The sequence below is a fragment of the Heliangelus exortis genome, chromosome 3 (assembly GCF_036169615.1).
Source record: "Heliangelus exortis chromosome 3, bHelExo1.hap1, whole genome shotgun sequence".
NCBI lineage: Eukaryota > Metazoa > Chordata > Aves > Apodiformes > Trochilidae > Heliangelus > Heliangelus exortis.
The window spans coordinates 41,799,449-41,818,906 of NC_092424.1; the positions used below are offsets into that span (position 1 = coordinate 41,799,449).

At 44.6% G+C, this 19,458-nt stretch overlaps 1 protein-coding gene and 1 long non-coding RNA gene across 2 annotated transcripts in view; one reads left to right on the forward strand and one right to left on the reverse strand.

Moving 5' to 3' along the window:
* LOC139794571 (uncharacterized) overlaps positions 1-17,438 on the reverse strand; it is a 32,111-nt gene extending 14,673 nt beyond the window's left edge. Inside the window, exon 1 of the long non-coding RNA XR_011725180.1 lies at positions 16,386-17,438. This is a non-coding gene — a long non-coding RNA (uncharacterized lncRNA). The remainder of the gene's footprint in view (positions 1-16,385) is intronic.
* On the forward strand, positions 4,721-14,098 carry LRRN4 (leucine rich repeat neuronal 4). The gene is made up of 5 exons (XM_071740327.1): positions 4,721-5,192; positions 6,407-7,133; positions 8,374-8,578; positions 10,199-10,336; positions 11,480-14,098. The coding sequence occupies exons 2-5, from the start codon at positions 6,443-6,445 to the stop codon at positions 12,810-12,812; spliced, it is 2,367 nt and encodes a 788-aa protein (XP_071596428.1). The 5' UTR covers positions 4,721-5,192; positions 6,407-6,442; the 3' UTR covers positions 12,813-14,098.
* Positions 17,439-19,458: the final 2,020 nt, after the last annotated feature.

Sequence of the window (19,458 nt, forward strand, 5' to 3'; positions counted from 1 at the left end):
GGCCTTTCTATGTTCTGTCCCTGTTATTCTTGTTTCACTATCATCTAACTCTAAACTAAACTTGTTCATAAATTAATGATCTGAAACACCTGTAGGAGTTATCCTACTGATGTCTGTAATGCAGAATACAAAGAGATTACTCACTGAAGAGCCAGATCTACAGCAGCCAGCTCTGCCTGCTGGAGGGAGCCACACTCATCCACCCAGCCAAAAGACATTTGGTTCTGCCCTGCAATGCATCATGATTATGAAAGCAAAGGGAGAGTGAAGCTGGGAGGGTTTGCAAAACTGCTGGACAAACCAAAACTGCTTTCTCACATCTAAAGAACTATGATGGACAGGTGTTGTATCACCAAGGGATGCTGCAGAAGTTACTGCAGAGTTCTTACCTGTCAGGGAGACAGGATAACCCTGGCTTTTCTGTCACATCCTCTGCTTTTCTCCTGTGCCTGTCAGTAGGTTGCAGTAGAATCACTTTCAGTTTGTGTCAGTTTAAACAAACATTTTGCCAAAAGAAGAGCAGACACAGCCTGCTTCCAAGCCTGCTGTACTTCCCCCTCCTCAGCAGGGCTGAGAAACCATCCAGTTTTTCTTCAGGAGAGGACTTTGCCAGTTCTCTCTTTTCTTGACACAGACCAAGTATTTTCTTCCAATGTGAGAACGACCTGTAGCAGATAGTCCAAGTCCAAACACTTGAAATAGTTAAAACTATCCCAAGGGTGCTGTGGGAGACCTGAATGCACACCTCAGTGCCAGTTCTCCCACAGGCTTTCTTCCAGACTCATCCTCCCCCTTGGCTTTGCAGGCAGGATTGTGACTGTGCCTGTGCTGCAGCCCCTCATTTGGCAATGACACTCCCATAAAGGGCTGGTCAGGAAGCACAGCCCCGTGCTTGCTGCTCTCTAGGCAGAGCTTGTCACACACTTGCATAGAAGTCCTGTAGTTGCCACCTGAACTTATGAACAGAGAGATAGAGGAATCTTGAATATAGTTCTCATTGGCAGAGTGTGCAACTCCTTTTACTGCTAAGCAAACACTACAACTTGCAGTCCAAGTTGTTCAGACTGGGGTTTCAGAGAAACTCAAATATTTATGTTTTCTTTCCTGCCCCTCCCTCAGTCTCATTCTGTGTCACTGCCTTTTGACTTCTGATCAGCACCAGGAGCTCTGCCACCTCATCCCTCCTGGCTCTAAGCCCCACTCTTCTAATTTTTAGCTTTAAGGGAATGATCCTTTGCCTCTGTCACCTCTCCATGTTTCTTTAAATCATCAGCTATCTTTCTCCTTGCTCCACTCATTTTGCAAGACTTCTGTGAAAGGTAAGGAACACTTAAGAAAGGAATCTGGTTTTATCTAGCTGCTTTCAGGGCTGCATGTGACTACAGCTCCTCTTCCTACAAGTAATCCCTGGAGAGGTGGGAGCGGGAAGGAACGACCCAGGTCCACTCATAATTCCAGGCTGGATCAGAACAGCAGTTCCTGAGAGGAGGCCTGCACCAGCCTGCACTGCCTGGCACCTGCACCAGCCCAGCTCAGGGGCCAGCCATGACATGGAGTCATCCTTCATCCCACCAGCATCACTCTGCATGTCCCAGCCAGACTCCAGACATTCCTCTTAATACACAGGGGACACCACGCCCTCCCTCACTCATGCAATAACCCCATTAGACTTTGCTTTCCTTTCTTTGGACCACCTGATTTACACATAGGGTTAAAAACCACAGGGACATTGTTTTTTAATAACTGAGTTACTAACTGCAAAATGCCAGATGTGTGTGAAAGCAGGACAAGGGTGCCTGCCCTGAGATTTCGCAATGAAGAGACAAAATCCCGGACAGGACTGTTGTTTGGAGGAAAACAGAAACCTTTAGGAAACAAATACCATGGCTCAGCTGGAACCCTATTCTGTACATCGTGCTAAATTAAACCTAAGTTGGGTCAGGGTGAAATGTTACCCATGTCAGATAGCTGCTGTCTGTTCTTACCACAAATCATAGAAACACTGACAGGTTTGGGTTGGAAGGGACCTCAAAGATCACCTAGTTCCACCCCCCCCTGCATGGAGGGGCACCTCTCACTAATCCAGGTTGCTCAAAGCCCCATCCAACCTGGCCTTGAACACTTCCAGGGATGGGGAAGCCACAGCTTCCCTGGGCAACCTCCAGTGCCTTAGTACTCCCACATTAAAGAATTTCACCCTAATAGCTAATCTAAATCTCCCCTCTTTCAGTTTGAAACCATTCCCCCCTTGTCCTATCTCTCCAGACCCTTACAAAGGGTCCCTCTCCAGCTTTCCCACAGCCCCTTCAGGTAGTGGAATTCTGTAGATTTCACCACTGCCTTCAGCATGCATTATAGCATGACAACACACACACCCCCCATGGTTCTCTGAACCATCAGGATAAAATAATCCTATTCTTGCCACCTCTGCCTGTTCTCTGCAGGAGAATGGCTTGCTTGTGCTTACTCTGTGAGCTGACCTGCAAAACTCTTCTTTTGTTGGCCTTAAAAGTCATTCTCCAGATTTTTTCAGGATAGTTTCATTCTTAACCATCACTTGGATCACAGTCAGCAAAAAACACTCATCTCCTTAAACTTTACAGCCTGGTACCATCCTCGCCTTCTCCTGTTTTCCCCCTGCTCTGCTTATCTGGGTGTCACTAAGGAATGCAGGGCTCATCCTTGGCATTCCTGCAGGCAGAGGGGTTTTGTGCAGCACTGAATCAGCCCCAGGGAGTGGGTGTCTGGTTCAGCTCTTAGTGCATCATCCATGTGAAAAGGCTGAGAAAAATGCCTTCCTTTACTAAATGTTCCCCCCAGGTTGCAACTTAAGTTCTTAGAAAAGTAGAAAAAGGGAAAGAATAACCCGCAGAAAAATACAGCAACAACATGAGAACAGGCCGAAGTTACTCACAATTGGGAAATCTCTGCTTGCTGCTGCCAGATGATGTCAAAAAAGAAATGGTGAGAGAGGGTCTGTTGTCTGCTCTGAGAAACCTTCACTGCTACCCAGGCAGCTGTTTGAGATGTAACAATATTCCAGATTATTAGAGATTACAGGTAGGCAAAGAGCTGGGAAAAAAAAAAACACAACAACAACAACAACAACAAAAAACCCACAAACCTGCCTTAAAAAACAAGCATCAAAAAAGCAGAGACAAACAGGAAAAATAATTAAAAAAACCTCATTTTCCAAGGGTGCTCTTGCTGCTTCTTGCAAGTTCTCTGTATCACCCAGAAATCAGGTGCTGCTGGGCAAAGACTCCATCTGGCTTCCACCTTCACCAAAACGAGTGGCCCAGTTGCTAACTAAGCTTCCACCTTCACTGAAATGAGTGGCCCAGTTGCTAGCTAAATGGCTTGGCCACTTTTCCAGACCTATGAGGCTGCTTGTCTCAGTCTCCAAGATGGAGTCAGTAAGGTTGAAAGTATTAAAAGTAAGGCAGTTCAGCAGTTTCCTTGCAGAAGTTTTCTAAGTTTTTTTTTTAAACATTAACAATAAACAAAAATTTGCTGTCTGTAAATACCGAGCTAAGGACAGCAAATGCTGGTACTAATTAACCCAAGGCAAAGCAGAGCCACCTCTGGGCTCCCCAGCTTTTTAAAGAGGATTTTTGCAGAACTGCTGGCAGGTCCCTTTCCCAAAGTCTGGGGCTGGACTTCCCTCTTATTCTACCAAATTCTTCAGATTTTTTTACCCTACTCCTATTTGCCCTTTGAACCTAAAAGAGTGTAGATCTCTGAAGGTACCTGTTAGTACGGACACAGCAGACCTAAAAGCTGCTCCACCAGGGTTAATCTGTGGGATTAGCCCCTCATTTAGGGAACTATTTGTCTTCCTGTAGAGCCATTCCCCAAGGGAACAATATGTACATCTCTCTCAGCCTCAAAGGGAATCGCAATGCTCCAGGGCACCCTATTGAAAGGCAGTATCTTGTTCTGTGGATGTTCTGGTGTTTTTCAAGGTTCTCTCCCCAGGCAGATAGTAAATGACATGGTTAATAGATAAGGTCTGCGTACATGCAGACTCAGTGTTTTTGGGAAAGCAAGACTTTTATCTGCACTTTAGCACCAAAGCCTGCAGGTCTGTGTTGCCTTCATGTCATGGATATTTTGTTGTCCTGGCAAACGAAAAGCCTGAAACTGACTACTGTTCTCCCTGGAACTTTAAATCACTTGTTATCTTATAGTAGCAATTGAACAACCACCTTTATGCTTTTACTTTGGAACAATCTCTATAGATTTGTCCCTTTCCAGTTCCTGGTGTTAATCTCAGCCCTTGATCAACTTAATTATTATTAGAACAGTGGGAATGCAGGGAAACCCAGCTTGGAGCAGGTCCCTTGGTGGGAGATGTTTTACTTTGTCAGTTTTATTTATCCAGCAAAGGAGGAGAGAAGGAGCAGTAAGGAAATTCTTCCAAGCCATGCGGTAAGGCAAATGCAGAACAGAGAACACAGCCCACGCACAGCAGCACACAGAGAAGCTTCCCAAATCCATCATGCACAGGATGGGATGCCAGAGGCCCTCTCCATCAACCGAGAGAATTCCTCACTGCGGGAGGAGCAGGGCAGAGCTTAGCTTTTGACATTTCTCAAGGGCCTCCTTAGAAAAGTCATTTGTCTTGCATGAATATTTTCAGGACTTACTTCCAAGTCTTAGAGAGAAATACAAACACTTAAAGCCTTTTATTGGCGCCTACAGAGGGACCGACCTGAGCCAGCGTCAGCTGAGGGATACTTCTTAGCTTTCTATCACCGTGACCTGTCAGCAAAGAAACGCAGTAATTCCTCTCCCTTCCCCCCTGTCAGTGGGAGCCGTGAGAGTTGGGACTACAGAGGCTGATCTTTCCCTTTCTCCCCCTCCGCTTAGACAAAGGCAGACGGAGCAGCCCTGCCTTAAGAGTTGGGAAATCAAAGCCCTCCCACCCACCTCCTGCTAGGGCCAAGAGAGCGGGGAAAGCTGCCTGGAGCCACCCCCTCTCGAGGCAGGGGAAAGCTGGATGCGGGGGAGCAAGCCTGGAACAAACCTCGCCTGAGCTTGTGGGCAGAGCCTCGAGCAGGGAAAGCTGGGAAGAGAAGAGGCATTTCGCATTTCGGGCGCTCGGCTGAGTCACACAAGTGTATAAAATCCAGGCCAGGCAACCGGAGCCCGGCAGAGTGGAGACACGAGGCATCAGGGCTCCTGGGCAGGTACGTGCAAGCGGATGCGGTGTAGAGCCAGGGACTAAGATTAAATCTAAAATCAGGCTCCAGCAGACCCATTCCTCCCATCCTCTCCGTTGCCATGTGCTGGGAATCCAGCAGCTCCAGTGCCCAGGAGGCCCTGAAGCTGGTCAGCCCTTGCTGACAAAAAAGACACAGACAACCAAATGATACAGTTTTGCTGCTCCCTACTTAAAACCCGCGATGGCACCAACAGGTGATGGTCGGCACAAGACTTGGCACCATCCAGGGAACAGCAGGTAGCTATTAAAGTTTGGAAGAAGTCTAAGATAATTCGTACTACGTGGGGCTTCAGTCACCCCCGCACACTGTGATACATGTTTGGGCGAGGAATGATCATCTTTACGGTGCCTGGCAGCACAAAAGACACCTTAGTAAATGAAGCACTGGCTGTGTCGTCTTTGACATAGATTTCCTTCACAGTCCTGGACAAGTAATTTAGAACTTTTTTTTTTTTTCCTTATGACAAAGGTAAAGCTGAGGTGGGGCAGTGTGGGAGCACAGGGAATTGTAATGCTGAATCACGTGCTTTTTGGTACCCGGGCCTTTGGGCACACTCTTAGTTTTTGACTGAAAGGTGGTTCAGAAGCTGCGTTTTCCGTACATCCTTTCCCCAGGAGCTGGAGCGTGGAGCATGTCTGCGGCACTCACCTGCAGCAGGACCCGGCAGACAAGGTCCGGGACACTGCCAGCAGGTCAGGAGCAGAGCAGGAGGATGAGTGTCCAAACGCAGCTCTCCCGCGGGCTGTCTGGTGCGGTCACCGAGCGGTAGTTTTATACTGAAGTGGCACTGGCACTCCCGCGTAGCCCTGTGCTCGTAGCCTATGCGCAGCGGTTCTGGAGAACCCACCTCCTATGCTGCTCCAGTTCTGGGTGCCAGTCTGGCACCGAGAGTACTGGCCTGGGAACCAGATAGGTGCTGCAACTCGGCTGCTTTCTGCACGAAAAACTCTCTGTACACTTAGACTAGGACCGCACGATACTCCTGTCCCCAAAGGTTCATGTTTACTTAGGCTTAATTGCAGAAGAGACATTAATTACCGCTTCTGCTGTCTGGATGCAAATAGGAAAGGACTTAGAAATGTTTTGCTTTTAAATAGCTTTTAGCTGCCTGGAGGGATTTAATTTAGCTCTTAATGTTGATGTTTTGTTTTCCCCTCCCTGAAACAAAACACAAACAGATCTTGCAAGTTAATTGCAAGCCACTTCGGAGAAGGATGTTTTCACCCTTGCTCATCCTCTCTCTGTTGGTGGGGAACACAGCATCTTCGGGCCCGGTGAGCAGAGCAGAGCCTGCAGTATCCAGAGATGTCACCACCTTTTTCCAGCTGGCTCAGGAAGCCTCTTGGGAGAACGTTAATCTCACCAGCATGTCCTGCGAGGATCGGAAGAACAGGACCTGGGTCACCCTGCAGCTGACCAACAGCAGCCTGACAGCTTTCCCCATGTGCCTTCCGGAGGCCCTGGAGACCTTGGACCTCAGCAACAACCTCTTAGAAGAGGTGAATGCCATGGAGATGGCAAACCTCACACGGCTGCGCATCCTCTCACTGAGGCAGAACCATCTCCGTGCAGTTAGATGGGGATCTGAAGCCCTCAGCAGTCTCCTCTCCCTGGATTTAAGCTTTAATAAGCTGTCATCTGTGCCATCATGCCACAGCTCTGCCCTGCCTAATTTGAGGTGGTTGTCCCTGGCTGGAAATCCACTTATTGAAATCCAGCCGATGGCTTTTTCCTGTTACCCTCAGCTACAGTCCCTGAACCTCTCCAAAACTCTGCTTGGGAAGGATGACAGCAGAGGAATCAGGGAATCTGCTTTTGCCATCAGCACATCTCCCAGTGAGGCCATCAACAGGCCTGGAAACACCATCAACATGCTTGATCTAAGCGGGACTTTCCTTGAGAAGAGTAAGTTACTGGATTTCCCACTGTAAACACAGGGCTGGGTCAGGCCGGGGAGAGCAGGAGCCTCACTGGGGCTGGTCCTTGCCAAGCTTGGCCTAGAGGGGGAACACCCCATGCTGAGAGCTGCAAACATCCTCTCCAAGTGTGCCAAGCACTGTCCAGCTGGTCACTGAACTATTGGGGGGAAACCCACATGCAGACCATCCCCCCAAAGGAAGGGCAAAGACCAGACCCGACCAAACAGGATGATTTATCCCACTGCAGTAATCCACCTCCATCCTAATTCCACCGTCTGCTACTGACAGTCATCCCACTGTCACCCCTAAGATTAGCTGTGGGACACACAGGAGGAAATTAATTTCCCTTTCCAGACATACTGCTGGCAACTTTCTTTGTCCATCCCCACAGTCACACTCTGCTTCATACCACTGTATTGAAGTGGCACAGAGAGGCTTTTTGTGTCAACCGCAACCCACCAAATACTTCCGCACAGGGAGACAATCTCTGCCCTAAGCAATTTACAGCATGACTTTTTTCTTTTATCTGTCTTTATCTGCCAGCTGTCCTGTAGAGAATAAAAGAGAGAGGCAGCACAGAGGGGTTTTTCCATGTGTATGTGCACTGTTTCCTGTAACCAGCAGCTTAGGGACTCCCTAGGCTAGAGGTTTCACCACAACTTGCATTTAACAAATATACCAGCAAATTTCCTCCATGAATTTGCTTCATCTCCCTTGTGGTAGAGATTCGGTCATGGAATGGAAAGGCAATTTTGTGTAAGACCTGTTCTTTCAGTTTCATGTCTCTCAGCCTTTTTCCCAGTGCTAGGAGAAGTAAGAAGCTATTTGCTTTTCTCACACCATTCAGGCCTTTGTAGACTTCTCTAATCTCCCCTCATCCATCACTTCTCTAGGAAGAGAAATCTTTGTTCATTTAATCTCACCTAACAGGAAAGCTATTCCTTATCACTTATCAGCTTTACTGCCCTTCTCTTTTCCTTTCTTTTCCTCTGCCCTAATGACACCATGACCAGGCCCACAGGTTATTATTACAAAAATATGATTGCATCGGCCTTCATATGCTGTTGTATTGATTTTTGTTCTATTTCTTTCCTAAAGAGAACATCTGCAGAAGATCATGGATCTTCTTATATCTTTATGATTTCAAAACATTTTCTTTTTTTTTAGGCAAAATCCACAGGAATGCTCTATTTAAGCAACAGGTATAAATCTTTTTTCTGCTTCAGTTCAACCAGAATGGACCAGAGACTTGCCCAACCTCAGATCACTTCACCTGACGAAGATGTCACGATTAAGGAGCCTTGATACTGACGTCTTCAAGTCTATGCCTGACCTCCGAGAGCTAAACTGTCAAGATTCCCACTCACTGGCTTTCGTGAGGACAGAGATATTTGGCAGCACTCCTCATCTGAGCTATCTCTCATTTGAGAAGTGAGTAACTTCCTTTTTTTCTCTTCCTAACCACACATTGCCTTTGCCTCACAGCACCATAGTGCCTGGGAGACAATTTTTATGCAGTTTGCCCGCTATCAAATACTTAAGTAGGAGGTAGGGGCATGCCATGAAGAAACACATTCTCTAGACAGATACACTATGTAAGCCTGTGATGTAGACCTGATAGCAGCAGCAGAGCTGGTATAGGTCAAAGAGGTGGCATGAGACTCATAGCACAGTTACTGGTTGCTTGAGACTGCATCAATCATGCTCCCACTCACCTGCTGTATCTCCCAGTCTGCTGGATGAATTCATCTCACCCTGTTAAGATCAGCATAGACCCACTGAAGCTCACCTCTTGTGACAGACAATGCTTCAAACTTCTACTGTGGCAGTGTCTCACCAGAGAAGTGGGTCACTGGATTCCTTGCTCTACAAAGGATGGAAGCTGACAGTTTCCCAAAATCTGCACTGTGGAAGAAGTAAAAAATCCTGTCCCTCTTTCGATGAGAGGGAGCTTCTTATTCAGCATTAGTAAAAACAATGGTTCAGTGCTTATTTTGGTAACAGCACATCAGTGTGACTGACACGGTATGTCACAAACAGTCAAGGTGATTTACCAGCATAAGGGTAGGTAAACCGCATACAGATCGATCAGCATAGAGAAGAAGATTTGGAGAACATCTTAAAAGTTTTCTATAATATAGGCCCAGATCATAAGTGAGTCAGAAAACAAAAACTAGAGCACTGGTTGTGCTCTAGGAAACAGCTCTAGGAAAATACATCCATTTAAGCAAAAAAAAAAAAAAAAAAAAATAAAAAATAAAAAAAAAAAAAAAAAAAAAAAAAAAAAAACAAAAAAAAAAAACAAAACCAAAAAACACAGAGTTCATCTCCCATCTCCCAGAATTTACAAAGCACTTTAAAAATAACTGCTGGAATACCATCTCAAACTGCTAAAAATCATGACCCAAGCTTAAAAAAACCCAAAGGAGTAGCAGTTAAAGTCACTGCAGTTAAAGTCATTGACAAGAGAGAGCAACTTCTGAGTACTCAGACTGCAGGGAGGTCACTTAATCACTTTTTTTTTTTTTTTTTTTTTTTCAGGGAGGACAGTTAAGTAGTAAAGTCAAGCAAGGTCTTCCTGTATTAGTCATTTGACTGTAGTACATGAGAGTTTATATTAAGAGAGGGGCAATTAACATAAGAAGGGTGACTGGCATAGAGAAAGTAAAGCCATTACAAGAAGACTGAGAAAGAAGCTAGAGAAATGGTACAGAACTAAAGGAAAGTGTAGCTGAATGCATGATGGCAGGGAGGGGATCATCTTTCAGGGAAGATCCTTGCCCTTGTTAGGTCCCCTCTCTTCCAGCTGCCATCTCTAAAGGTGTTATCCCTTAGGACACTTTAGTTATGCTTCAAAACATAGCTCTGTGCTGTGCAAATTAGAGATGGGCAGGTATTAACCTGGACTTTAAAGTGCAAAACAGTGGTGTTGGTAACTGGCTGTTTTCCAAGGAACTGGGAATATTGGTTTGTGTCTTACACACACTGCACACTCCATCCATTGGAAAGTACTGCAGCACTTACTAATTATTTACATTTGTCATCTTGTAGCTGTAACCTGAGTTCCTTTAATCCTTGGAATACCAATTCATCGGATAGCATCATCATAAACTTGTATGGAAACCCTCTGCTATGTGACTGCCAGCTCTCCTGGCTGCTCTCCAAGCCCAAGAAAGTTGTGCTGCAAAAGTAAGTGAGTTTAAGAACAGTCCTTTTGAGATGCAACTTTAAAGCATTAAGTTGTTTGGGGACCAAACATTCACTGTCATCTAAGTTATTCAAGTGTCATATATGCTATTCCCTTCCACAAGAGGTAGAAATTCAAAGTAAAGTGCCCTTCGGGGACAAAGCATGGCTGAATTATACTTGAATGTGGAAAAATGTAATGGGCATAAGCAGAACAGTAGAAAACGTTATTAGCTGTTGGTTCTGCTTTAAGGTGAAAAGAGATTATTTTCTCAATTTCAGTTCATATGTCTCCATTAGCTGGAAATTAAAAAAATGAGCTGGCTTACTGGCCTTGATGAGCCACCACTGGGAGTTGGAATTGGAAGATTTAGCAAGATATTTAGCAAATTATTTCCTCTTGGCCCTCGCATTCCCAGAGCCTAGATTAGCTCAGGCAGACAACAAAACCCCTTGCTAACAGCCCGGTTCTCACCTATTGTTTCCATGCCCTCCTAGAGTTCGACAGACTAATTACAATAAGATGGAAGTTAAAAGAAGTGCTTTGCATACCTATGATCTCTTCCTTTTGAAAGGCCACCAAGAAGGCTTTTCATCCACAGTGGAGAGAGCAAGGAAGCAGATGGTTAATGTTAGATTGTTTCTCATCAGGATGAGCTTAGCAGTGGCATTCTTTACAAAAACATGATGCAATGTTTCAGTGAAGAAAGAACAGGAGCTTAGTCACATCGCGTCAGCACAGCTCCAGCTGCCTAAACAGCTGGATTAAGGATCTTTAGAACTCAGTTTCATCTCTCTGCAGGTGTTCCTCTCCTAGTGTGGCATTACAGTCTGACCCTTTACGGCAAGTTGCCTTGAACCCTGACACTTGTTAAGGTTCACAGTCCTCGGAGCAAAGGATGGCTCTTCTCAGGCAAAAGATACTCTAGCACATAAAACCATAAAGCCAGTCAGCTAAGTTCCCAGTGCTGTATAAAGTCATCTGCCAATAAGAGGACAATAGTTACGGCAACCTAGCTTTGTTTTAGGTGTCATGTTTTCTTTAACATAAAGACTGCTTTGGGACAGCAGTTTGTCAACTCCAACCCAAGCAGCCTTACAGGGGTTCTTGTGGAACTTTCCTATTCTAACTTGTCTCTTCTGCAGGGTTTCGGAGACTTTTTGCAGCACATCCCAGGAAGATTGGGACAGACCCTCAACATCTTTTGCACTGCCAGAGCTCTATGATAAATGCCAGTCTGTGGAAAACGTTACTCTGCCCGATTCAAACACCTCCTTTCCTGAACACGATGTTTTCATCCTTACCAGTTACAATGACACTACTGTAGTAACAACAGCAGACACTGCTTCACTAACCAAAGACACTTACACCAGCTCCCCCATTCAGATGAATGTAACCAGTACGACAGCAGCAAACCCAACTGGGCTCATGCTCGCAAAGGCAAACAGTTCCCCCCACCAGGAGGAAGCAGTTTCTGCATCCACAAGCCACCCCTCTTCCTTTGCCTCCATAACCACCTCTCCAGCTTTTCTCCAAGAGCTCCACAGTCAATCCTCGGATTATGGCTCCACGACTCAAACTGAAACAGATCAGCTAAAAAGAGAACTTAGAACAACCGAGGTGACGTCTCACCAGGAAGGTCCTTCCAGCCAGCCCACTAGTGATTATTCTGCTAAAGCAACAGCAAACCCTAATGCCACTGATCATTATATCCATCTCTTTGCCACTCACACTGAGGGAGCTACTCCACGACCCAGCCTGCCACAGCTGAACTCCACAAGGACCAGCGCTCAGCCAGAGCCAACATCCACCAGATCACTGATACACTACGTAGATGACTACGATTACAGTGATCACCCATCAGAAGCCCCGGAGCAAGTGGCATATGTTGCCTGCGACTACAACCCTTGCAGACATCTTCAGAAGCCATGCAGTGAACTTCAGAGAGTATCCCAGTGTTTATGCCCTGGCATGTCGAGAGAAGATGAGGTTCCAGATCCACCAAGGCTCAGGGAGGTGTCTGAAGTCACAGACAGCTCTGCACAGATACGCTGGTGCGCCCCAAATTCGGTTGTTCATACCTATGAGCTGATGCTTTATGTCCAAGGCAACGAGGACAGACAGCTCGTCCTGGACAATATTTATTCCACAGCAAGGCAGCACACGCTGTATAATCTGTCACCATACACCACTTACCACATCTGCGTGGCTGCTTCGAACAAGGCAGGGTCAAGCCAGGTAGGAAGTCAGGGAATTTCAGGGAATTCATGCACCAGATTTAAAACAAAACCCAGCTACAAGTCTGTCTTTGCTGCTCTATCTGCAGCAAGCGGACTCTTTCTCATTTCCACAGTCGTTTTGTCTCTGTGTCTGTGCAAGGCATGTAAAAAGCCTCATAGTGAGCAATATGGTACACACTTAGTCTCTTATAAGAATCCAGCATTTGATTATCCATTAAAACTACAAACTACTAATTAAGCCTAGGTGATTGTTCTATACATTCAAAGCTCACTGTCCTGTCACCTTGGTGTGTTTTCCTGAGACTCTTAAAATGTCCTTCAGCAAAACTATGAAACATCAGACTTCATTGCCTTCATGTTTCTAGAGCAGAGAAAACACACACAAAAAAAGAAAAAAAAATAGTGAAGGTAGCCAAACTGAAAAAAGCCTTTAGACTCTCTTTTGTGTGCTAAGCAGCAGTAAAGCTGGATACTAACCTTGGGAAGCTGTTTTTATAATCACCTACAAAAATAATAGTGTGCAATTCACACAGTGAGAGGCTGCCTTGCCAGATGTCTGCCTCCAGCATTTCTCGTGGATACAGTCAGCCCAGAGCCATAACCCAAGACCCATCTAACTAAGCAAGACAGACACAGCTTCAGTTCACATAAGCAGAGGTGGGTTTTCAGTTCCTTCTAGTGTCTATACAAAGGTAATACCAATAAAGACAACACCACTGGAACGGGGTGAAACAAAGGTCCAGAGCTAACACCAGGAAATAATGGGTGACTGCAACTGCTCAGCAATTTCAGAGCAGGAAAAAGAAACACTGTAAAAAAAGGAGAGCAAGACAGTGCAGGATCCTTAGGGTGGGGATAATTGTTTTGTTCTGACTTGGCATGATCTTTTTCCACAACTGAGGCTTCCAAGTGCTACACCAGTACCAATTTACAGGCAGAGAGGAGTTTGCAGCAGAGCAGTAACCCACAGGAGGAGGGAAGCACATCAGCATTTGCTTCACAATTGATTTTTAAGGAGAGACGATTGCTCAGTCCCATCTACAGATTTAGCAGGCTGGTCATTTACCTCATACAAGGGTAAAGAGCTAAGTGAAGAAACAGCCTAATGTGTATGTTGCTGAGAGTTGAAAATACAAAATCCCATCCACCAGGAGCAAAGTTATACAGATATTTTTCAAATGTACTTTATGACATTAATTTCTGCTATAAAATAATAATAGATGCTTGGAATCCCAGTTCTTCAGCAGCTTAGAGCTTAGAGCATCTTCAAAGAGATGCTTGCTTTAGAAGAGGTGTTGGTCCAAAATACTTCCTATTCAGAGACCAGGAGGTTTATGTTCCTGAACCTGCATGTTTCTGCTGCTGTATACTGCTGTATAGATACAAGATGTAAAATCCTCCAGATCTCAGTAAATGAAAGGTGCTATACAGTGTAAAAGAGTCTCTGTTCTGTCCATATTTTTTAATGCTTCCAGTATTAATGGAAATAAAAGCTACAGTGTTGAATTCTGGTTCTTTGCTAAAGACTTAGATCCTTGTGTTTTCTTTACAACATTATAACATTTAGCCTGATAAATTAACTCAAATGTTTTGTTGCCTTGGAACAACCTTTCAGCACATAGTAAAGTGATTTATGGTAAAATTTGTGTTATCTGATGTCAAGAGCTTTCATTTAGAATGTGCCTCCAGTGGGCTGTGACATCCTCGAAGCTATGGGTTTGCATCCCTTTCCTGCATATTTGTCACTTCCCCTACACCAGTGCTGCAAATGACACTGTCATGTGACAGATGCTTGCTGCAAATTCCCACTGTGCCCATCCAGAGCTTGGCTGTGCCCCAGGATTCAAAACTCCCAATAGACGGGAACTGCAAATTGAAAAGCTGCAATGGTGTCACCTATCACTTCGAAAATCTCTTAGTTTTCACATCCTCTGGTAGTTCAGACCTTTCTTAGTTTTTCATGTTTATTTCCAGCCTGTTTTTTTCCTGCATTTACTGGAAGGTCAACTGCACAGGCATAGATAATAATTTATTTGAAGTGAATAGGAACCTTCAGTTTTTGACTCATATTATTCCAAACTGGGACAGGGATCATACACTCCCTTTGCATTTGTACTAAGTAGACCGAAGAGACCTTGACTGGGGTCTTTGGTATTACCAGAAGCAGAAACAAAGTGAACCAAAATAAGAGATTCATGACTAGCAATTTATATAATCTTGGAGATTAGCTCTAGAGGAGGAAAAAAAAAAGATAATGCAACTGGAAAATACTGTTTCAGCATAAATACAAGTTAATCTAAAGCAATAGGACACTATTTAAAATTGGATGTTGAGAGGATATGCCTAAGTACCCTCACAACATGGCAACTCATCAGCACTGCAACAGCTAACTAGAAAACCACAAACCCCAGCAGAAGACCTGCCAGGAACAGGGTTTGATTTCCCCAAGGGCCCAGTGACCAGGGGATGTTCCAATCTGATGCTACCCAGAATCACAACCTCATTTTTAAGAGAGAAAAAGTCGCAGGTTTATCACAACTGATTTCTGCAAACAGTTCTCACTCCAGCCTCTCCTGACTTTTCACAGGCCTTCACTTCCTTTAAGCCAAGGCAACATGTCAGAGCCTTCCATTCTTTCAAAGTGCCCTTCCTGGAAGCCATACAAATATTAAAGTCCTACTCCCCTTACTCCAGCTTGAAGCAACCCTCAAGAGTCTATTTTTACCTAAGCTGATGAGCCACCCAAAAGTGCAAAGCCAGGAGTAGTGCCTCTTGCTCAGTCATACTCTGCCCTTCCACAAGTTGGATGCAAGAGACTTAGCAGCAGGAATCAAAACACAGGATTTTATTTATCAACATCCATGGTATGTATCAGTGCTTCTGAGGAATAAGGTCTCTTTATTTCCCCCAGTACCACTTCATAGTTCCACCAGAATTTATTTTAGTAGTGACCAGCTCTATTATCTACTGCGTTGTTTGGGGTTTTTTTCTGTTTGAATCAGTGCTTCTCCTACTTCACTTTTTCCTGTTATTGGTGCTATCAGTATTCCCACCCAGAACTCACATGTCTTTTAGCTGCTGTAGCCCAAGACCAGGTAAAATAACCATTATTCAAAAGTGCAGCTTTTGAATTAAGTAATAAGTATTTCCTAAGTATTTTTTTTCCTAAGTATTCAGGAATGAAACTTTTCTTTGAAAGCACTGCCTATTGCTAGTTCTTAAAAAAAATGTATACTTCTAGAATCACCTTATCCATTCCAGATTTCTTACTGTAGCTGCCTGCATCTACCAGTTTTGAAAGTAACCCCTAAAAACCAAGCAGTATTTTAATCTCTAGGGCAAAGTTACCTTGAAGATGATTCTTTGGCTTCTATATAATCCCACTCATAACTTCAGAAAAAAAAAAAAAAAATTGTCATCCCCATTCCCCAGCCTCAAAGCCCAGAACTGGCCTTTTTGTACACACAACTAACGACCACTTTGGATGTTTCCTGTATTTTCATTACTGTGGATTGACACCAGCAGCAGAGTTGGCTCTTGGGGAAACTTTCTCACCCACCTGAGAAGCCATGTTAAAGAGCTCTGCCCTGCCTGGTTCTCCCTCCTTCCTTTCCCTCTTCTCGTTTGCTCTCAAAAGCAAATCTTGCTTGTACCTCCAGCTCCAAAGACCTGAGCCTTTAGCAGTGTGACTGGAATGGCCACACATATCTGAAACAATTTTGAAAGCTCAAAAAAGCCAATCCATTACAAAAAAACCAAGCCAAGCCAACCAACCAAACAGAAAAAACCCAAAAACTAGTAATCCACTTACTGTTTAACAGTTCAACTTGTCATCCTCTTTCTCTGTGAGAGGAAGGTGATGGGAGAGCAGAGGCAGTATTTCAACGTGCTTTTTGAAGAGCTTATTTATTTTTCTTCTGACTTTTCTTCCTAAAAAGAAATTGTTCTGCATTCCGAAGAACCTTCTCCATCCACTTGTCAATGTGTTTTGTCTTTGTACAGGATGAAGTTCAAGCAAAAAAAGTTCAAAATGGCCAATAGTGCATGTGGGTGCATCCCCTGGCTGCCATGGCAGAAGAGTGTGCTGCTCCATCTCTAGCTCAGCATTTGAAAATCAGCCACTGAGACCTGTGAAGTTTCCCAGGAAGCAGAAATACTTTGGGGAAAGGAGCTGATCCCTGAAAAGGCCTCCATCCAGAAAAAAAAGCAGCCTGCCAAAGGCCAGAACCCACACAGACAAAAGCCTTGCTGGCTGCAAGGGAACAGCGTGGGATTGCCTTATCTTTGGTGCAATAAATTCCACGTAGAGAAGCAGACACCAAATGCCCTGTCATGGGTGGCAGAAGCAGGTGGGTGGGAAAGCCCAGAGCAGCAGGACAAGGTGCTTCACTCTGATCTGCCTGGGTGACAGAAGGAAGCCTGATTTTGAGTAGTCCCTGGCCCCAGGCTTGAGATGTAACAGGCCAGCTGAGAGATCATGCAGCTCCAGGCAGGAAAGTCACATTATACCACTGGATTCATCAGCCTCTTCAAGGAAGAAAGCAAAAAGCACACCACCATGCTCACCCAGCAAGCACTTTGCTGGCACAGATGTAATCTACAGAAAAACACATTCATGTGCTGGTAGAAATGAGGATGACGCCGAGGGACTTGCTTGTTCAGGGACTTGCTTGTCAAGAAACATCTGAGCCACCATTTCTCTGTGAAACACAGCTGCGAACACGTTTCATGTTTGCTGAAAGAGATTTTCATAAAAGACCATGATTAAACTCCTCATGCTTTTTCCTTTTATCAGCTGTTCAAACTATGCAGTTTTTTCTGAAGCAGGGCAATATATTACAACAGTCGTTCCAAACTCTTTTAAAAAGTAATCAAGCAGGACAACAAATAACAATATTCTTTTGAAATCAACCCAGGAAACAATCCGTTAAAGTGAGGCTGGTGTTGTGCTGTCATCTAGAGGTAGAGGGTGGAATCATCTCCCCAGGTACAAACTCATGTGGAAATAACTTACTCTCTAACCCAAGAACTTTAGCTGCACACCTCATAGACCGAAGCCACTAACTTACACTACCCATATGCATACCCTGTATGCACCTGTGTACCCTTACCTATTAAAAATTGAAGGGAAAGAAAGAGAAGGGAAGAGGATGTGGAATAAAATTAAAAATATCAACAGTCCTGGTCCCGTAGACTGTCACTCAGCAACTTGTTTGTCCCTGTCTCTAATTCTTTTTGCAGCTTTATGATCAAGAATTTCTCTTCCAACATGACACTTGTAAGAAAAAAAGTAAAGTTTTTCTTAAGAGCAAGGAGGGGAGGGGTTACTGTCTGGGAAAACCAAAACTGCTAAGATGTCCTGGAACATATTAACATACTTCAGGGAAATAAGATGAATATGCATAAACTATGGGTAATAAAAGCTGACGAAACTGGGGCTGGGGTGTGCAAGCTTGTGGTGAGGTGACTCCCCTTGCACCCATCACTGCTTGCTTTTGCTCCACAATAAATTCACATACTGGAGAATATTGGAGTGAAACCTTGTATTTCTCACACATACACACTAGTAGAAATAAAAGTAATTTCTGTTTCACATGGAATGAAGCAGAAAACTGAGTAGTAGCCAAAGCCTGAGCAAAACTCAGCAGGTTAATAGCTCTACATATCTGCTCATCTCAATTAGAGATAGCAGATACCAGACAGGCAATAAAACACAATGCATGCTCCACCCAGTGACACCTCCAAACCTGCTGTGACCTAAGATCAAACCAATCCCTAGCCAAGAAGTTTCTACTGGACCCAAAACGAGGCAGATGGAAATAACAGTGGATGGCAACAACCTTTAAATTACCCAGGCAACCCTTTTTGATTCTGAGTGCACAGACTAACGCTTGCAAAACCCTTAATCCTAACTCTGCCCTGAATCTCAGCTCTAAAGAAGCAACCCTGCCAGACCCAAACTGTAAGAAGGTAGCCACTAACCACAGCTGCACTAAACTTAGCTCAGCAGCTTGTTGCATACCAAGCAAAAATCCAGGCTCTCCACCCAGCAATGGCAAAAACTCCAAGTCCAAAAGACTCTTACCAGAGGGGCTGTTTCTGCCAAACACACAGTATGTATGCAAACCATGTGGGGTACAAGGTGGCTCTGACAGCACCAGTTCTAACCTTTGTTTCCTTCAAAACCCTTGCTCCTAACCCTCATGTAACAGCGAGCAGCACATGCTCTCTGATGATATCACACCATCTCTCTGTGTCTTCCCCCCAGAAAACCACCTCCTTAGTGCCACCCTATGCCAGAACCAAACCCAAAGCCTAGCTCGGCACCAGAGAACCTGCCACTGCCCAGATTGATATTATAGCCTTAACTGTAGCTATACCACCCATTATATACAACCAGGAGAAACCAGGAACTTCCTGTGATACCACAACAAACTCTAAATTATCTGCAATCTGAGGCAACAAGGATGTGGCCAGCTACAACAACCTAAACACACCTCAACACTTCTTTTAAAATCTTGGCTCTCTACTGACTGTAGCTTTCACACTGCATTAATGTTGAATGTTCAGGATTTAGCACTGTTGCCACTGATTCTTGATGTATATTAAGATCAGGGCCAGAGACACCCCCCCCCAATGATGTTTGTTATTTAGGCTGTTTCTGATTATTTTGAAGGCGATAAAAGTCCAGGACAAGACTGTTACACGTAGACCTTTCCTCTAGCCATGACTTGGATGTGTCTCTACTTTGATACTTCAAATGGTTTTGCTTCTCTACTTGTTAAAAATAAATATAAAAAGGCAAAGACCATTCACTTCCAAACACTCCTCTCCACCAACATTCTCCAACAGACAAAAAGCAGTCTTGTATCTTTCAGTAGTGC